Source organism: Peromyscus eremicus, chromosome 19, assembly GCF_949786415.1.
Source record: "Peromyscus eremicus chromosome 19, PerEre_H2_v1, whole genome shotgun sequence".
In the NCBI taxonomy this organism is placed as follows: Eukaryota; Metazoa; Chordata; class Mammalia; order Rodentia; family Cricetidae; genus Peromyscus; species Peromyscus eremicus.
This window is the reverse complement of record NC_081435.1, coordinates 20,882,620-20,901,313: the sequence shown is the minus strand read 5'-3', so window position 1 is coordinate 20,901,313 and position 18,694 is coordinate 20,882,620. Positions and strand designations below refer to the sequence as shown.

Genomic DNA, 18,694 nt, shown 5'->3' with positions numbered 1-18,694 from the left:
GATAAAATATTTAAGTATTAAAACCATGGTCAAAGGCAGGTGTGGTCAGGGGCTCAGTGGGAAAAGATAGCTGACAAGGTCGGAATCCACACGGTGAAAAGAAAAATCAATTCCTTTAATTTGTCCTCTGACCTCTATACACACAAACATACACACAAAGTAAATGTAAATTTTTAATGGAAAAAAAACTTTTGATAGTGACCATTTAGCTCCAACTAATACCATTTTACCTAAAAATTAAAAACATAAGTAAAATATCCAATTTATTCTAAATAACCTCAAAAGGATTACATAAATGCATTCATATAAATTTAAAATAAAAAACTTTCACTAATATCTTTATTAGAGTTAGACAAAAGTTTGAGCTTGGCAATAATCAAATAATATCTAAACACCCCCCCAAAAAAAACAGACTTTGTTACCTAATGAGCTTTTTATGTTAATGGATTCTGTTATTTAGCAAAGCAAACTCTGAATATAGGGCTTAAGAGGTTAGTAAAAATATTATTAAAGGTTTAGGTCAGGATAAAATTGTGATGACAAAATTCACCATTTCGTATTTTTACCAACCAAAGAAAGGAATGGGAACTAAGCTTTCAGCTTCATAAATAACAATTTACTATTTCATTTGTTTGTTTTTGTTTTGTTTTTTGTTTTGTTTTGTTGAGTTTTTTTTTTTTTTTTTTTTTTTTTGGAGACAGAGTTTCTCTGTGTAGTTTTGGTGCCTATCCTGGATCTCGCTCTGTAGATCAGGCTGGCCTCGAACTCACAGAGATCCACCTGGCTCTGCCTCCTGAGTGCTAGGATTAAAGGCATGCACCCTTCGGGATATCTAGTTTTTTGAGTTCTTTCAGATATTAGCCGCGTGGCTGTTTGCTTGCTTTTTGAGACAGGGTTTCTCTGTGTAGCCCTGGCTGTACTGGAACTTTGTAGACCAGGCTGGCCTCGAACTCAGATCTGCCTGCCTCTGCCTCCCCAATTAAAGGCATGTGCCCCTAAGCCCGGTGGTCAAATTACTTTTTCTAATGCACTGTGATGTAAGCCAACTTTCTACCAAAATCCTTCCCAGGATTGGGGGAAGGGTATCAAGATGTTCCCCAAGTCGCTATAGTAAATCAGCTAAATACAGCACTTCAAGTTTTGTCTCAAACCAAATCTATACAGTATTTTAACTCTACTGGGCATGGAAACAAATTAAAAATGCAAAAGTACCTAAAACGTGGGTCTCAAATGTAATTAAGATTAGGAAAAGAAAAAATGCCACCAGGGAAACAATTAAAGTGTTTTCTTTTAACAGTCACTAAGAGCTTTGTTCTTTGTTTGGGTTAAACATTCATAAGCAAAAGGCTGCCTGTATTATATCCAGAGAGTACGTGAAAGTTTTGTTCCCAAGTGGTCTATGTCACCACTGTGGCTTGGTTCCTGTCATCCATAGCTCCCAAATAGCTACTGCCTCCCATCATTCCTGACAGTCTTTACATATGTTAACACACACACTTTTCTGACTTTGATTTCCAATCCAAGGAGATAATCCCTCAACCAGCCGCTCCCTTACTCCGGAAGGGCCACTAACCACAAGAGTTACAACCCAATATCAACACTTTGTTTAAAAATAAATAAATAAATAAACAAACAAAAAACAAGAATGTAACTCAATAAATGCCTCAGCGTTAAAGTACCCACACAACCTAAGTTCAATCAAGACTCACTTAGTGGAAAAGCGTTCTCCAGCAAACTGTCCTCTCTCCTACCAGCGAGGGGGGAGGGGAAGAGGGAGGGAGCGCGTGCACGCATACACTAATATGCAATTCTTTGATTTAAAAAGAAAAAAAAACACAAATTCTCGGTCAGGTGTGACCCACGCCTTCAATCCCACTCGGGAAGTGGAAGTTAATTAGCAAGTTAGTGCCAGCCTGGGTTACAGCCAAGTCTAGTGGGGCTCAGGCTGGTCATGCCATCGGTTGGGAGAACGAGAGGATGGTTACCGCTGAGTTCGAAACTTAGGCTACATAGTGAGTTTCTAGGCCAGCCTGGCTACACAGTGAAACTGTATCAAAAATAAAATAAAATAAAAATCAAGCCAAACAACAAAAGGACCGCTAGCCAAGTCAGGTAGCGCGCGCGCTTATCTCTCGCCTGTGCCCGGCAGGTGGAAGACTGGAAATTCTCGGCGAACCTGGGCAATACAACTAGACCAGTCTCAAAGAAATAGGAGAGAGGAGAAAAGAAAAACGAGAGGCGCTTTCTAATACCACAAATATCTAGTTGCCAGAAAGCCTTTGTTCCTCTCACATACTGAGACCCGAATTTAATTTCCACTTGGAACGGAGACTGAGTGCTTAGTGGGACATTTGTAAGGAGCCAGAGAGGACTGAAACTCGTGCAAGAGAGCAAAGCTCTGCCTTCCTCCGGGTCCCCCAACACGGATCTCAATTTTATAGAAAGCATCCAGGCTGACTCTCCAGCTGTTCCCCCCTGGATTCCCAGGAACTTCTCCAGCCCCCTTCTGGGCAGCCCTCAAAGCCGCGCTCGATTCCACTCCCCTCCACCCCAACGCGCTTCCTCCCTCCGAACTTCGCGTCTCTGCGGCCGGCCTCGCCGTCCCGGCTAGGCCGAGGGAGCCTCACGGCCGCCCCCTCCCCGGAGTCCGTCCGCGGGGACCCCCACCAGCCGCGGCCGGCCCCGCAGACGCCCGTCCTCCTCTCTCCCGCGACCTGTCTCCCCCCCACCCCCCGAAGCACGCAACGGCCGGGCCCGAAAATGGCGGAGCGCGACCGCCCGCGGCCCGCACGGGCCCCGCCGCACACTCACCGTGGAGGGCCGGGAGGGGCGCCTGACCGCGAGCGCGGTGTCCTTCGGTGCCGCGGGGAGTGTCTCTCCCGTCCGCTCCTCTTCCCTGCTCCCTACTCTCAATTCCTCTCCTTCAAAGATGCAGCCGCCATCTTCCCCGAGGAGCCACCGAGCGTACGCCCGTGCGTCATCACGGCCCCGCGGTGCTACGTCACGCGCGCCTATGCCGCAGGTCGCCCGTCGGGCTCACGTAAGAGCATGCGCGCAGGTGAGGGGCGGGGCCTGTGTCTCCGGCGCCCAAACATTGGAGTCGGTTTGGGCGCAGAGCCTCACGCCAGGGCCGGTGGCCTTACTGACTTTCTTCACCTGGTGAGCCATCGTGGATGCTCCCAAAAACATCCCGTGTTACAAAACTCAATAAGACGCTTGTTCAAGCCGGGAGGAGTGGCTCATGCTTGGAATCCGAACCCTTAAGAGGCTGGGACAGCCGGGACTGTTAACATAGAGAAACCCTGTCTCCAAAAACCAAAAAGAAAAAAAAAGCCAAGAAAAGCCGGGCGGTGGTGCCGCACGCCTTTAATCCCAGCGTTTGGGAGGCAGAGGCAGTCGGATCTCAGTGAGTTCGAGGCCAGCCTGGGCTACCAAGTGAGTTGCAGGACAACCAGGACTGTTAACACAGAGAAACTCTGTCTCGAAGGAAAAAAAAAAAAAAAAAAAAAAGGAGAAGAAAAAGAAGAAAAGAAAAGAAATACAAATTCTCCCCAACAACTGTACGGTACTGTTCCTTGGTGTGCACACATACACAAAAAAGGTATTATAATTAATAAAAAGGGATGCAGATTTTGCTCAGTTGGTCAAGTGTTTGCCTAGCATGTAGGAGGCCCAGGGTTCTTTCTGTAGCACGACCTATACTGGTTGTGATGGCCTGTGAAGTGGAGGCAGGAGGGTCAGAAGTTCAAAGGCATCCTTGAATACACAAATTCAAGGTGTTAAAAAGACTAATCTTTGTATCCACAAAAAGAAACACAGAAACAATGGGAAAATAACTTTGCAAGGTAATTTCTTTTTATAAAAAAGGTGTGCCATGCCGGGCGGTGTTGGCGCACGCGTTTAATCCCAGCACTGGGAGGCAGAGCCAGGCGGATCTCTGTGAGTTCGAGGCCAGCCTAGGCTACAGCGCGAGATCCAGGAAAGGCGCAAAGCTACACAGAGAAACCCTGTCTCGAAAAACAAAACAAAACAAACAAACAAAAAACGGTGTGCCACACCCCTAACCTTTGCTAGCAGGAGCAGTTCCCATGGCTTAGATGGCCTGCGTCTTTTATCCCTAAAGCAAGAACCAAATTGTGAGCAAATCCCTTAACCTTAAGTTATTTTGTACATTTAATGAAAGCCTGGAAGGGCTGGAGTGATGGCTCAGAGGTTTAGAGTGTATAATGTTTTTGTAGAGGACTTGAATCTCCCTTTGTAACCCTGACTAGCTTGGAACTCAGTATGTAGAACAAGTTGGCCTCAAACTCAGAGAACCACCTGCCTCTGCCTCCCAAGTGTTGGGATTAAAGACATGCTCTACCATACCCATCCTTAAATGGTTTTGTGTGTGAAGAAAATATATGAGGCAGAAAACAATTGAGGAACACACCTTTTACCTTTATCCTACACACACACACACACACACACACACACACACAGGAACACAGACGACAGGACAGAAAGGGTAGTATGCAGCTGTCCAAGGTGTTTTCACTTGACTGATGGAATTGCTTCCTGTTTTCTCACACTTGTCCTTTTCAGTCTTGTACCGGAGAGAATACATGTCAAGTTAGAATCATTTAAGAATATCAATTGAGAAAATGCTTCCACCAGATGGGCCTATGGGCAGCTTGTGGTACATTTTCTTTTGTTTTGTTTTTTTGTTGTTGTTGTTGTTGTTGTTGTTGTTTTTGTGTTTTTTTTTTTTTGGTTTTTGGAGGCAGGGTTTCTCTGTGTAGCTTTGGAGCCTGTCCTGGATCTCAGTCTGTAGCCCAGGCTGGCCTCGAACTCACAGAGATCTGCCTGGCTCTGCCTCCTGAGTGCTGGGATTAAAGGCTTGAACCACCACCGCCCTTGTGGTGTATTTTTTGACTAATGATTGATGTAGGAGGGCCCAGCTCATTGTGGGCAGTGTCAGCCTGGGCTTGTGGTCCTGGGTGCTATAAGAAAAAGGCTACAGAGAGCAAGCCAGAAAGTAGTACTCCTCTGTGGCTTCTGCATTAATTCCTTTCTCCAGGTTCCTGTCTTGCATTCCTGCTCTGCCTTCTCTTAGGACATGAGGGACTGTTATCTGGAAATGTAAGCAAAATAAACCCTTTCCTATTCAAATGCTTTTGGACATGGTATTTTACTACAGCAATAGAAACCCTAAGGAAGACACCATGGGTCTCAGGCATTGTATCCCCTGACATAGCTGTGCTTGTCAACAAACACACATTCACTCATGACTTCATCTGCTACCCACACCACATAAATCACTCATGGTGGGTCATACCTGTAATACCAGCACCTGGGATGTGGAGAGGCAGGAGGAGGGGAGGTCAAGACAATCCTTGGCTACCTAGGCTGTTGGAGGCTATTATTGGCTATATGAGGTTTGGTGCTCCCTTGGATTCTGAATCTAGGTCTAAAGACAGCCTGCGACATCCCTCAGTTGACAGATGTATAAAAAGAAGGAGAATTAGAAGCCAATAGGCTTTAGTATATGGACAGCCATGAAGGAGTGATGCTGGTGAAGGAAGACTACAAAAGAACCTGTGCACAGCTCTTGAATGCCTGGTTTCAGCTGTTTCTGCACCCTGGTAAGCCCCAAGGTGTGGAAGTTCATGCTTTTCTCAGTGAATTCAGTACTGTAGTCACCTTATGACAAAATACTTGAGAAGTATATTTAATTTTTAAATTCTTAAAGACTGTTTTGAATTATGAGTGTCTGTATGGGTGTATATATGTGCATATATATATATATATATATATATATATATATATATATATGCGGGTGTATATATGTGCAGGTGTCCTTAGAAGCCAAAAGTGTCAGATCCCCTGGAGCTAGAGTTACTGGAAGTTATGAGCCACTCAACATGGGTCCTGGGAACTGAACTAGAGTCCTCTGCAAGAGCAGTATGCACTCTTAGCTGCTGAGCCATCTCTCCAGCCCTTTATTTAAAATTATATATTTTTTATTTGTGTGTGTACAGGTATGTAACATGTATGTCATGGCACTCAGATGGATCAGAGGGGGCCAAGACTGTATCTGAAACTAGCAGCTGAACGTGGCAATATGTAAGCATCTCCCACATGGTATTGGTTTTGAAGGCTTGAAGGGCTTATGGAGAGCATCTGAGACTTAGCGTCATATAACAAGGTTGGAGTCCTTACAGAAGGCAGAAGGCCATTGGTGAGGGTGCAGACTCAGTTACAATGGAGACTTGCGTATTGAAGGTCTCAGAAGAAGAAGCTGAGGTTTTGTGCATGTGTCGGGGTCAGTCCCTGAAGAAGCCAAGAGAGGCAATTGGTGAAGATTCAACCTCAATTGCAATGAAGATTCCAGCATACTAGTGATGCCAGTACCCTGGGATGATAGACAAGGACAGCAGCAGGTGTGGCATGGAGCTGGCTTGATCCTACAAAACAAGCTATGTGGATTGTGGATGGCAGATTGGTAGAGTTGAAGCTTCACGATGCCTTTGCAGTCCAGACTGGGATTGAATGCCAGTAGAGGACACTGAGCTACAGGGTTGGATTTACACTGCTGGATGTTGATTCTTCTTTGATTTGATTGTAACTGTGTCCTGGTTCTTACTTCTTTTTTTTTTTTTTTTTTTTTTTTTAAGATTTATTTATTTATTATGTATACAGTGTTCTGTCTGCATGTGTCCCTGCAGGCCAGAAGAGGGTGCCAGATCTCATTACAGATGGTTGTGAGCCACCATGTGGTTGCTGGGAATTGAACTCAGGACCTTTGGAAGAACAAACAGTGCTCTTAACCTCTGAGCCATCTCTCCAGCCCCTGGTTCTTACCTCTTGATGTAAGTTTTTATGTGTGTGACTGCATTTGCCTGCATGAATGTCTGTGCACCATTGGCATGCCTGGTGTGCCCAAAGAGGGCACTGGGTTTCCTGGAACTGAAGTTTCAGGCACTCTGAGCTGCTGTGTGGGTGCTGGGAATTTAGTCCAGGTCCTCTGCAAGAGCAGCAAGTGCTCTTATTTTCTCTCCCTCCCCCCCACTCATCTACCCCGAGCTGAGGACCGAACTAGGGGCCTGCTGAGCTAAATCCCCAACCCCTACAGCAGCAAGTGCTCTTAACCACTGGGCCATCTCTCCAACCCCCTCTCATTTTGTCCTTTGCAAAAACAAAAAGTGCTATTGGCTGAGTCCTCTCTACAGCCCCAACTGAAGGACTTTTATTTATTTGCTTACTTGGTTTGGTTTCTTTGGGCTTTGGGGACAGGTGTGTTTGAGACATGGTCTCATTGTAGTTCTAACTGCTCTGGAGCTCCCTTTGTAGAACAGGCAGGCATTGAACTCAAAGAGATCTGCCTGCCTCTGCCTCCTGAGTGCTGGGATTAAAGGCATGTGTCACCAAACTGTATTTATATTGTGATCTTGTTATTAACACGATAGTGGTAGTTGAGATAAACAAGGAAGGGTTATTTTTTTTTTTTTTTTTTTTAAGACAAGGTCTATGGATTTCTGACCGTCCTGGAACTCACTATGTAGAACACCCTGTCCTCAAACTTACAGAAATCTGTCTACCTCTGGATCTTAAATTTTGAGATTAAAGGCTTTAGAGATTTTTGTTTTATGTGTGGGTGTTTTGCCTGCTGTCTGTGTGCCACGTGTATGCAGTGCCCATAGAGACCAGGAGGGGTGTCTGATCCTTGAAACTGGAGTTATGAATGTTTGTTAGCCTGCATGTGGGTGCTGGGAATCAAACCTAGATCCCCTGGAAGCAGCAGCTAGTGTTCTTAGCTGTTGAGCCATCTCTCCAACTCAGGTTATTAGTTCACGTGTCTAGTTGACAAGGGGTAATTTGTGTGTGCTATTAAGGGGTAATTTGTGCTATTTAGTTGTTTAAGGGTTTTTTTTTTTTTTGTCAACTTTGCAAATCAGTCATCTAGGAAGAAGGAACCACAATTGGGAAAAATGCCTCCATCAGATTGGCTGGTAGGCAAGTCTGTGGAGGCCTTTTCATGACTAATGATTGATGTGGAAGAGCCCAGTCCACTCTGAGCAGTGCCACTCCTGGGCAGGTAATTCTTGGTTATACATATATCAAGCTGAGTGTAAAGCAAGTCAGTAAGCAATATTTTTCCATGGCCTCTGCTTCAGTTCTGCCTTCTGATTCCTGACCCGGCTTCTCTCAGTGATAGTCTGGGACCTGGGATGTATAAACCAAATAAACCCTTTCCTACCACAAGTTATATTGGTTAATACTTTTTTCAAAGCCACTGAAAACCAAATTAAGACATCTAGCATTCAGGAAGCCCTGAATTGGGTTTGAACCCCAATAACAATAAACAAGATCTGGTGATAGAAGCCTGTAATCCCAGCACTCGGTAGGTAGAGGCTCGGGAGTCAGTTCAGTCAACCTTGGCTATGAACATAGCATGTCTGAGGCCAGCCTGGGCTACAGGAGACCCTGACTAAAAGAAAAAAAAAATGAATAAAGGAAGATTGATTTAACACACTATTCCAGAGGTTACAATCCACGGTTGGCTGGTTCTGTGGCTTTACGACTGTGGTGGGTGGAACATCATGGTCACAGAAGCAGGTGCCAGACAAACCTGCTCAATTCATGATGGCCAGGAAGCAAAGAGAAAGACGACAAGAAGAAGGAACCAAGGATAACCTCCAGTGACCAATTCCCTTCACTTAGGTCCTGCCTCTCCTAAGTGTTCATTACACCTGATAGCATATCAAATCCTCATGATATAGTCACTTTCCTAAAGCCTCAACTTTGAGTTGGGAACCAAGCCTTACATATGATCCTTGCAGAGCTCATATTTCAGATCCAAATCATTAACCTCCTCTTCGTACTGTTTTTAGTGGGGAGGTACTTTTTAAGGCAGAGTTGCACTTTGTAGCTCTGGCTCATCTGGAACTCACAGAAATCCACCTGCCTTTGCTTTCCAAGTGCTACCTTTGTGCCTTTATTGCACATCTCACACTTACAGATTCAGAGAAGTAGCCCTATAGCTTTCCAGGCTGTCTGACCACATTTCCCTTTCATTTATCCTGGGGGAGAGGGCTTTTCCTTTGAGACAGGGTCTCACGTAGCCCAGACTTGCTTTTAATTTGCTATGTAGCCAAGGATGCCTGAGCTCCTGATCCTTTTACACCTACTTCCCAAGTACTGAGATTACAAATGACTATTTCATGGCTGGGCTGTAGCTCAGTTGGCAGAACATTTACCTAGCATGCAAGAGACCCTGGGTTCAATCTCCAGTACTGCCGAAAACCAGGAATGGGGGCACAAACCTGTAACCTCAGCAGTCTAGAGTTGGAGGAAGAAGGATTAGAAGTCAGAGGCCAACCTGACCATGTCTCAGAAAGGGAAAAGACTATTTCATACTCTCTTCCCTCACATCACTTTCTGGTAATGATCTTGTTATCGTAACAGCACTGTAAGATTATAAATGTTTGGCCAAGTAAGTTATTTCATAATCCCAACACTCAGGAAGGAGGCAGATTGATAATAATTCCACACCAGCCTGGGTAGAGTGAGACCTTGTCTCAAACAAATAACCCAAAAAGGTATGTTCTATGCTCAAACTTAAAGATACAGATATCTGGGCCAGCGAGATGGCTCAGCAGGTAAGGGTGCTTGCCACCAAGCCTAGCAACCCAGGACCCATGTGGTGCAAAAAGAACCTATTTCCACTAGTTGTCCTCTGACCAAGACATGTTCATCCCCACCCACACATATTTAAGATGAGAATTTTAATATGTAAAAAGACACACATATTTTATTTCTGAATACAAAGTATTCTTTGGGTGGACAGTCAAGTAGGTGTCCAGGACATGTAAATAAACCTTATGATATTTGTCTAAAAAAAGGGTTGTCTAAAAAAAGAACTCGACCTGTCTACTGTCTACATGCATGCACCCTCTTCACCTCCCTTGCATTCTTTCCTGTTCCTGCCAACCTTCCCAGCTGGCCACTAGACCCCATCTCTTAACACTCCCGAAAGTGAATTTCTCCCATGTTCTGCACTATTTTTCTAAGCACAGACAAGCACTCTACAGCTCTGCTCCATGGCGGCTCTCTCACAGGGCATCTTCCAGCTCCTCTCTATATAGCTGAATGCTGACCCTAGACTCACTCTTCTGATGTCACCACTGCAGCCTTGGGATCATTGCATCCTGCACTTTTTTTTTTCTGCACCTTTTGTAAGCAGCTTCTTCCCAGACTCCACAGGCCTCATCACTCCTCCACAAAGCAGCCTAACCAACCTGAGCTCATCACTAATGGAAAACACTTAGCTTGTTTCCTTCAAGCTGGCTATGAGTACCACCATCTTCAATCAGAGCAGCCTGTGACCACTTATAGGACTTGATGAGATCTGACCTGTTAACAGCCCCTTATGAAAGAAACAGGGAGGCTCACAGGGCTCATGAGCTCTCTACTTCCAAGCTTTTTCTTTTTTCATTTTTTTCCCCTCACTTTATTCCCCCCAGACAGGGTCTCTTTATGTAGGCTGTCCTGGAACTTGCTAAGTATAACATCAGGCTGACTTCAAACTCAAGAGATCTGCCTGCCTCTGCTTCCTCCAGAGTACTAGCATTTAAGACATGAGGACACTAGGTGTGGTGGTTTGAATGTAACTGGGCCCTAGACTCTCACAGGGAGTGGCACTATTAGATGTGGCTTTGTTGAAGTGGGTATGGCTTTGTTATAGGAAGTGTGTCACTGTGAGGGCGGGCTTTGAGGTTTCCTATGCCCAAGCTACCACCCAGTGTCTTAGTCGACTTCCTGTTGCCTGGAAGATGAAGGACTCTCAGCTACTCCTCCAGCACCGTGTCTGTTTACACACAGCCATGCTCCTAACCATGATTATAATGGACTGATCCTCTGACATTGTAAGCCACCACTCTCATTAAATGTTTTTTGTTTTTTTTTTTGTTTTTTTTTTTTTTTTTTTTATAAGAGTTGCTGAAGCTAGTCAGCAGTGGCGCATGCCTCTAGTCCCAGCACTCAGGAGGCAGAGCCAGGCGGATCTCTGAGTTCCAGGCCAGCCTGGTCTACAGAGTGAGATCCAGGACAGGCACCAAAACTACATGGAGAAACCCCATCTTGAAAAAAAAAAAGAAACAAACAAACAAACAAAAAGAGTTGCTGTGTTCATGGTGTCTCTTCACAGCAATAGAAACCCTAAGACAACAGGCATAGTGGTCCTGATTTCCAGCACAGAAAAAGGAACACAATCACTCCTTCCACATCACCTCTATGACAGAATAATAGTACTAAGTATCTAACCAGGTTTGAATTAGACATCTCATGAGAAGACTTCAGTGTTCAGTCTTCAAATACAGCCTAAGAAGGAAAGATCTTCATTTGAGAGTGACAATATACACTTCAAGGCTACTCCAAATACACATACTTCAAGAAAGCTCCTTACCCCCAAGATGAAGTACATCTACCACAGGCTAAGGAACCTAGGGGTAATTGCTTTCCACAGTGTGCTTCCTTCCAGTCTCCAGGTTAGGCACGGCGATGCCAAAGTTCTTTTAATGAACTGTGCTCTCATTCTTTTAACATTTCAGGGTGGCTCAGTGAATACGAGCACTTGCTGTGCAAGCATGAAGACCTGAGTTTGTATCATTAGCACTAAAATTAGTGAGAAGACTGGTATGGTGATATTTTATTTGTGCTGAAATGTGATTTTATTTGTATGTTAATAAATAAAGTTGCCTAGGGGTCAGAACTAATAACAAGCCATTTAGCAGAAGTCTGGCAGTGGTAGCACACACCCTTATTCTGATCACATGGCAGGCAGAGTCTGTGTGTTCAAGGACATAGCCAGCTTGGTGACACACACCTTTAATCCAAGTACTAACCATAGAAGACCTGGAGGTCTGTATAGACAGGCAGTGACGAAGAAGTGGTTCGGTTGTGTTTAGAACCAATAAGAAGGCAGAACAGAAAGTCAATAAAAATACAGACACACAGGAAGTAGGTCTCTTGCTCAGGGGAAGGATGACAGCAACAGCAAGGGGTGAGAAGGTGGTATTAGCTCTTGGCTGCTGCTCGATTTCTGGGCTTTTAACTCTGCATTTGGCTCTGTGTTTCTCATTTAATAAGACCATTCAGAATTACATCTACAGACTGGCGTGTTACACCTGTACATGCCTCTAACCCCAATGCTGGAGGTCATCAAGGGAGTGGAAACAGAGTTGTTGAGGCTTTTTGGCTACCCAGCTGAGTTCCTAGTTCGGTGAGAGAGACCCCATCTCAAAGGACAGAAATATAGGTGTGGTGGTCTGAATGTAACTGGCCCTATAATCTCATAGGGAGTAGCACTATTAGGAGGTGTAGCTTTGATGGAGTGTGTCACTGTGGAGGCAGGCTTTGAGGTCTTTTGCTTAAGCTTTGCTCAGTGTCAGTTAGTTGATTTCCTGTTGCCTGTAAGATGTAGCAGTCTCAGCTCCAGCACCATGTCTGTCTGCACACCACAATGCTCCCCGCCATGATGAACTTTTGAAACTGTAAGTGAGCCACCCCAATTAAATGTTTCCCTTATAAGCATGGCCATGGTCATGGTGCCTCTTCACAGCAATAAAAACCCTAAGACAATAGTTATACACCCAAATGTGCTCTGCTAGTCTCCTTACATGGACACACACACTTGCACATGCATGGAGACAACACATAAACAGAAACAAAAGAAATTTCAGTGATAGAATGTTCCTCAAGGTACAGCACTTGTCTAACATGTACAAGGCTTTTGGTGTGATCTTTAAAGTTGCAAAAATGAATAAGTAAATAAAAATAATTCAGGGACCAACAAGATGGTCCAGTGAGTAACAGCACTTACCACCAAGCCTGATGGCTTAAGTTAAATCCTGAAAACCCACACAGTGGACAGAACTGATTTCTGCAAGTTGTTCTCTGACCTCCACACATGTGCCATGGATCATGTACCCCCTCCCCATAAATAAATAAATAACATTCTTTAAAAAAAAAAAAATCAAACAGTGATTCTTCCCCAGTCAAGTTTTTTATACAACAGTTTAATTTGAAAAACTACAAACTATATTTACATTAAAAATTGAAATGTCAAGAACAAATAACACGGTCCAAAAAAACCAAGATAAGAGGTAGTGAACATATCACTCTACCTCACCAGTCCAGATTTGCAGCACACTTGACCATGATAGTCCTTACAAGGCTGTAACAGGAAGACACAATAATCATGGTCTAATAGTCACTGTGGAGACAGCAACCTACACCATCACCAAGCCAGCCTTTCCCCTCCAAAAGCCAAGCCTTGAGCTTTGGCTCACACTTGTAATCCCAGCACTTGGGAGGCTGAGGCAGGAGGCCTGTCATGAGTTTGAGGACTACAGAGTGACTCAGTATCTCAATAAAGCAAACAGTACAAAAGCAGTCCAAATGTCCATCACTCCTGTGTGATGCTGACGGAGATGTGGTGCTGTTCTGGAGCTGTTTCAGGACCAGGTGTCTGGACATCAGTACTGGAAGCTGCGCTTGGTCTGGATATCATCGAGAATCTGCTGCAGTTCCTCATCTTCAAAACGCCCTTCCAGGCTGCAAGAAGACCAATAAACTTAAGTGATCTAGCAACTGCCAGTTTTCTCACACTGTCTTTCAAAGAGAGTTCATCTCTGAGTGCAGCTCACTTAGCTCTACCACTTTCAAGCTTAAGCTAAATTTCTTTTCAACATTCCCTTATAGAAACACTAAAAAGTGCAAATATATAACAGATTTTTAAAAGCCTTAACAGTCACACATGATTTAAATTTTTGCTTTGTTTATTTTAGTTTGGCTTGTTTTTGAGATAGGGTCTCATTATACAACCCCAGCTGGCTTGGAACTCACAGAGAAGGGCCTGCCTTTGCTAGGATTAAAAGCACAAAACTACCAGGCCCTGCAATGATTCACTTTCTAGTCGTTCACTTGTTGACTGACTTAAGGATTGTGTCTAATATCTGTTATCCCCAATACCACAGAAGTGAATACTGGAATATCTTTTTTGGTAATGGGAAATAGTCACGTTGATTTTACTGGACATAGAGAATTGTTCTACTACTACCTGCAGTGTAGGAGAACTCTGATTGTTTCCCATGCTCCTTTGTGAGGTTTGGGGAGAAAACCTCAGAGACCCTCACACACGATAAGCAAGAGCTCTACCACTGAGCTCTACCCCTCGCACCCTGTTCCAGATCCTTCCTGTCAGTGTGGTATCAAACCGTCATTCTCAGGCTGGCAAGGTGGTTCAGCTGATAAAGGTGGCTTGCCACCAGATCTAACAACCTGAGCTCGATCCTGGGAGCCTACATGGTAAATAAAAGGAGAGAATTAACTACCCTAATTGTCCACTGACCTTCACATGCTTAATCTGACAAACATGTACACCCATGTGTACACATACATAAATAAATGATAGAAATAAAAAAACTCAAACTAGGGGGCTGGAGAGGTGGCTCAAAGGTTAAGAGCACTGCTTGCTCTTCCAAAGGTCCTGAGTTCAATTCCCAGCGACCACATGGTGGCTCACAACCATCTGTAATGAGGTCTGGCGCCCTCTTCTGGCCTGCAGGCAGACGTGCAGACAGAACACTGTATACATAATAAATAAATAAATCTTTAAAAAAAAAAACAAAAAAACAAAAACTCAAACTATTGCTCACATCTGTAATCCCAGCTCTTGACAAGTGGAAGCAGGACAATCAAGAGCTCAAGGAAAGCCTTGCCCACCTGAGAATGCCATCATCAAACAACAAAACCAACCCCCAAATCATCTCTCCAACACCATAAAATTGCATTCTTATTCAGTGCTGGCATGTCATCAACCCAAAAGCTAAATGCACACAATGTTTAGATCTAGCAATCTGACTAAAAGAAATCTGTATAGTTCAGACAAAACCTGTCCCATCCAGTACTAACCTTGGAATCAGAGCTTTGGACTCCTCAGCAGTCTCTGGACAAAGATTGGCTAAACAGGCCAACTCAAACTTATGTAGCTTTTTCTGGAGAAGCAAGCTGATTGTAGGGAAAATAAAAATACAGAAAGACAAACTAAATACAGTGTGAAACAAGAGCAGTAATGGGGAGAAATGAGTATGATCAAAATAAATTCTATACCTATATAAAAATGTCAATGTCACCCCCCACGCCCCCCACGCCCCCCCCCCCCCCCCCCCCGAAGGTTTCTCTGTGTAGCCCTGGCTGTCTAGGAACTCACTAGATAAGGCTGGGCACAAATTCAGAGTGCTTGCCTCTGCCTCCTGAGTGTTGGGATTAAAAAGCTGCCCCACCACCATCTGGCTAGGAACCACTTTTTACCCACTGAGCCATTTCACTGGCTCCATTTTTGTTTGTGTTTTGTTTTGTTTTCTTTGAGACAGGATTTCATGGTTAGCTTTGCAGCCTGTCCTAGAATTTGCTCTGTAGACCAGGCTGGCCTCAAACTCAGAGATCCTCCTGCCTCTGCCTCCCAAGTGCTAGGATTAAAGGTGTGCGTCACCTTTGTTTGTGTTTTTAAGACAGGGTCTCAAGGACTCAAAGTTTTGAACCCACTATGCAGCTTAGGATGACCTTGAACTCCCTGATCCTACTGCCTCTACCTCTCATAAGAATCTATAATAATAAAACTTTAGGTAGGGCTGGAGAGATGGCTCAGCAGTTAAGAGCACTGGCTGCTCTTCCAGAGGACCTGAGTTCTGAGTCCCAGCACCTACATGGTGGCTCACAAACTGCCTGTAATTCCAGTCCTGGGGATCTGATAACCACTTCTGGCCTCTGTGGGCAGTGTATGGTGCACAGACATACAAGCTGACAAAACACTCATAGCACTGAGCTGGGTGTTATGTGAACACACACGCCTTTGATCCCATGACTTGGGAGGGAGAGGCAGGCAGATCTCTGTGAGTTGAAGGCCAGCCTGTTAGACAAAGGATAGCCAGGGCTGTTACACAGAGAAACTTTGTCTCAAAAAACAAAAACAAACAACAACAACAACAACAACAAAAACCCACCTCATAACACATACATACATACATGATTAAATTTTGTCTTTTAACTTATTTTTAGTACTCACCTACGAACACTGGCAATGGTCTCTCTGTTTTTGAAACGACTGAAACGGGCTGTATAGTTAAGGGTTTTCATGAAAACCTCTGAAAGTTCCTGCTCATCTTCTGCACTCTCATTCTGTTGCTTTCGATGCTCCAGAAGCATGTGAACTTCAGAGTTTAGGAGTGTCTCAGCTGTTTCAAACTCTGCAAGAAGAGCAAATATTAAACTCTTAAAAAGTGTGAATTCTTAAAAAGCATGCCTTTGCCAATCCCAGCACTTGGGAGGCAGAGGCAGGATGATCTCTGAGTTTGAGGCCAGCCTAGTTTAAATTAGTGAGCTGCAGGAAAAAATACACAGAGACTCAAAAACAAACACCTGTAAACAGAGGTGGAGCTTTTTGTCCCGTCTGCCTGGTTCCCAAATACCTGGTAGCCACTTCCCAAATTACCACACAGAGGCATATATTACTAACTAATTACTTCTTATATTTAAATTAATCCATTTCCATTAATCTATTTACTGCCACATGTTCTGTGGCTTACTGGTTCTCTGGCATCTTGCTCCGAGTCAAGGGTGCTTACTAGACAAGTAGGACGAGGTGTTTCTCTCTCTCTCTCTCTCCCTCTGTCTCACACACACAAATACACTAAAGTTATCATGAAACAAAAAAGGAAAATAAAAAAGATTAGGGACTGGCGGTGGTGGCACACACCTTTAATCCCAGCACTCGGGAGGCAGAGCCAGGCGGATCTTTGTGAGTTCAAGGCCAGCCTGGTCTACAAAGTGAGTTCCAGGAAAAGCACAAAGCTACACAGAGAAACCCTGTCTTGAAAAACTTAAAAAAAAAAAAAAAAAAAAAAAAGTATTGCTCTTTGTTCCTAAAGAAGGAAAAACTCATTGTTAATACCCCATCTGGTCATTTTTCTGTAGATACTTGGTTACAGATAACAGTAAGATTTTATGACAACAGTGGCTTGTTCTGGGGCTGGGGATGTAGCTCAGTTGATAGAGTGCTTGTCTAGCATGCACAAAACCTAGGTTTAATTCCTAGCACTGTGGAAGCAGAGGCAGGAGGATGGGAAGTTCAAGGTCATTCTTGCCTACTTATCTAGTTTCAGGACAGTCTGGGATAGTTTAGACCCTGTCTCAAAACAAAACTCACAAAAAGCACAGATTGAATCTTGGGGTCTTACTATAATGCCCAGGATAGCCTTGAACTCTTGGGCTTAAACTATTCACCTACCATAGGCTCCAAGTAGCAGGAGAAAGGTACTGTGCCCACCTGCTGGCACACATTTATCCATCCAACAACAGGCACCAGCCATCCCAGACTGGAATCCATCTTGCTCCCAAATGTTCTTTCTAACTCGAAAATATAAAAGGAGGGCCCAGAAACCAATGACAACAGCATCTCTGTAGGTAAGAGTATGCACACTCCTGCCCTACAGACTTTGAAACGCTTTTGACCAGCACTATGATGGGGCCATAGCTCAGCTTCGGTCAGCTGCCTATTTAGAAATAAGACCTCTGCTCCAGATCTGTCTTTTCCATGCCAGAAAATGGGCATAAATACCCCTAATGTCGAGAGTGATGGCACATGCCCTTAATTCCAGCACTTGGGGAGGATGGGACAGAAATGTGACAAGTTGGAGGCCAGCCTAGGATACATAAGAAGACACTCCAAAAACAAAACCGCCGGTGTGGTGACGCACGCCTTTGATTTGAGGTCACAAGGCAGAGGCTGGCTGATCTCAGCGAGTTCAGGGCCAGCCTGGTCTACAATATAAATTGTAGGCCAGCCAGGGCTACACGTGAGACACTGTTTCAAACAATAAACAACAACAAAACGATAACAAGTGGCACTACAAGAGTAGGGTATACGGATGTCCACGATTCCAAACACCCGAGCGCGGAATCTATTAAGACGGACCTTCCTCCAAGGAATTAACCAAACTACAGAAGGGTTCAGTTGTGCTATGCTGACCAATCCCCTGCGCGTGTCGGGGCCAGGGCTAACCAGGGAGCGAATAACGACTATAACTCAAGGACCATGTCACCTCCGAGTCGAGCTGTCCCGGGTCTCACCTTTGGGAAAGATGAGCTGAGAGGCGTCTTCTTCTACGTCGCCAGCCCGCGGATCGCTGCCGCCCGCCGCCATTGCTTTAGGAAGGACTGCGGCAGACGCCGCCGCCGGATCAAGGAAGCCGAGAGGGCGGGCCAGGAAAAGAACCAATCAGGCTCAGGGGCGGGGCCAGGTGGAAGGGGCGGGCCCTGAGGGAGCTGCGTAGACCCGGAGCGGAAGCACCGGGAGGAACCCACGAGACTGGCCTCACCGCGCGAGGAGGATTCAGGTCGCAGTCCTGCTGGCTCCCGGTCGTTAGAGGGGGTTCTCTACTGCCCGGCTTGGCGATAAACTTATTTTCTGCATTACGCGCCCTTGCCGTGGGACCTGGGACTTTCAAAAAGCCTTTTCGGGAGAAAAGGATTAAGTGAAGTGCAGGAATGAACTAAGTGAGTGACTGACCCAAGGAATGGCCTAGGGTGGGAAGCTGGGTAGGTGACTGGAGAAACATACTGGAATGTCTTTCAGTGATTGGATTATGTAAAG

The 18,694-nt window shown here is 44.8% G+C and overlaps 2 protein-coding genes and 1 long non-coding RNA gene across 5 annotated transcripts in view; 1 reads left to right on the top strand and 2 right to left on the bottom strand.

The window, feature by feature from the left end:
* Positions 1-3,005, bottom strand: part of Wdr33 (WD repeat domain 33) — a 112,197-nt gene extending 109,192 nt beyond the window's left edge. Inside the window, exon 1 of one of the 3 annotated variants that reach the window (XM_059246299.1) lies at positions 2,812-3,005. The gene's annotated coding sequence lies outside the window, so the exon portion shown is untranslated. Of the gene's footprint in view, positions 1-1,709; positions 1,829-2,811 lie in introns of those variants that run through there. The other 2 variants (XM_059246301.1, XM_059246300.1) reach the window with 2 other exon arrangements.
* LOC131895788 (uncharacterized) lies at positions 2,966-6,601 on the top strand. Its single transcript, XR_009375270.1, has 2 exons — positions 2,966-3,159; positions 6,021-6,601. It is a non-coding gene; the product is annotated as an uncharacterized LOC131895788 (long non-coding RNA).
* A 6,823-nt stretch (positions 6,602-13,424) lies between these two features.
* On the bottom strand, positions 13,425-18,305 carry Polr2d (RNA polymerase II subunit D). Its single transcript, XM_059246207.1, has 4 exons — positions 18,172-18,305; positions 16,109-16,289; positions 14,956-15,051; positions 13,425-13,596 (listed from the first exon to the last, which is right to left on the bottom strand). Exons 1-4 carry the CDS (start codon positions 18,242-18,244, stop codon positions 13,518-13,520), a joined length of 429 nt encoding a protein of 142 aa, XP_059102190.1. The 5' UTR covers positions 18,245-18,305; the 3' UTR covers positions 13,425-13,517.
* Between the last annotated feature and the right edge of the window lie 389 nt (positions 18,306-18,694).

What these genes read in the sequence shown, in the direction of transcription:
- Polr2d (XM_059246207.1), bottom strand. Translation starts at nt 18,244, where the DNA reads ATGGCGGCGGGCGGCAGCGATCCGCGGGCTGGCGACGTAGAAGAAGAC. An exon ending in ACCATTGCCAGTGTTCGTAG is followed by an intron (nt 15,052 to 16,108) that starts GTGAGTACTAAA and finishes CCCTACAATCAG; the next exon opens with CTTGCTTCTCCAGAAAAAGC. An exon ending in TCCAAAGCTCTGATTCCAAG is followed by an intron (nt 13,597 to 14,955) that starts GTTAGTACTGGA and finishes GTCTTCTTGCAG; the next exon opens with CCTGGAAGGGCGTTTTGAAG.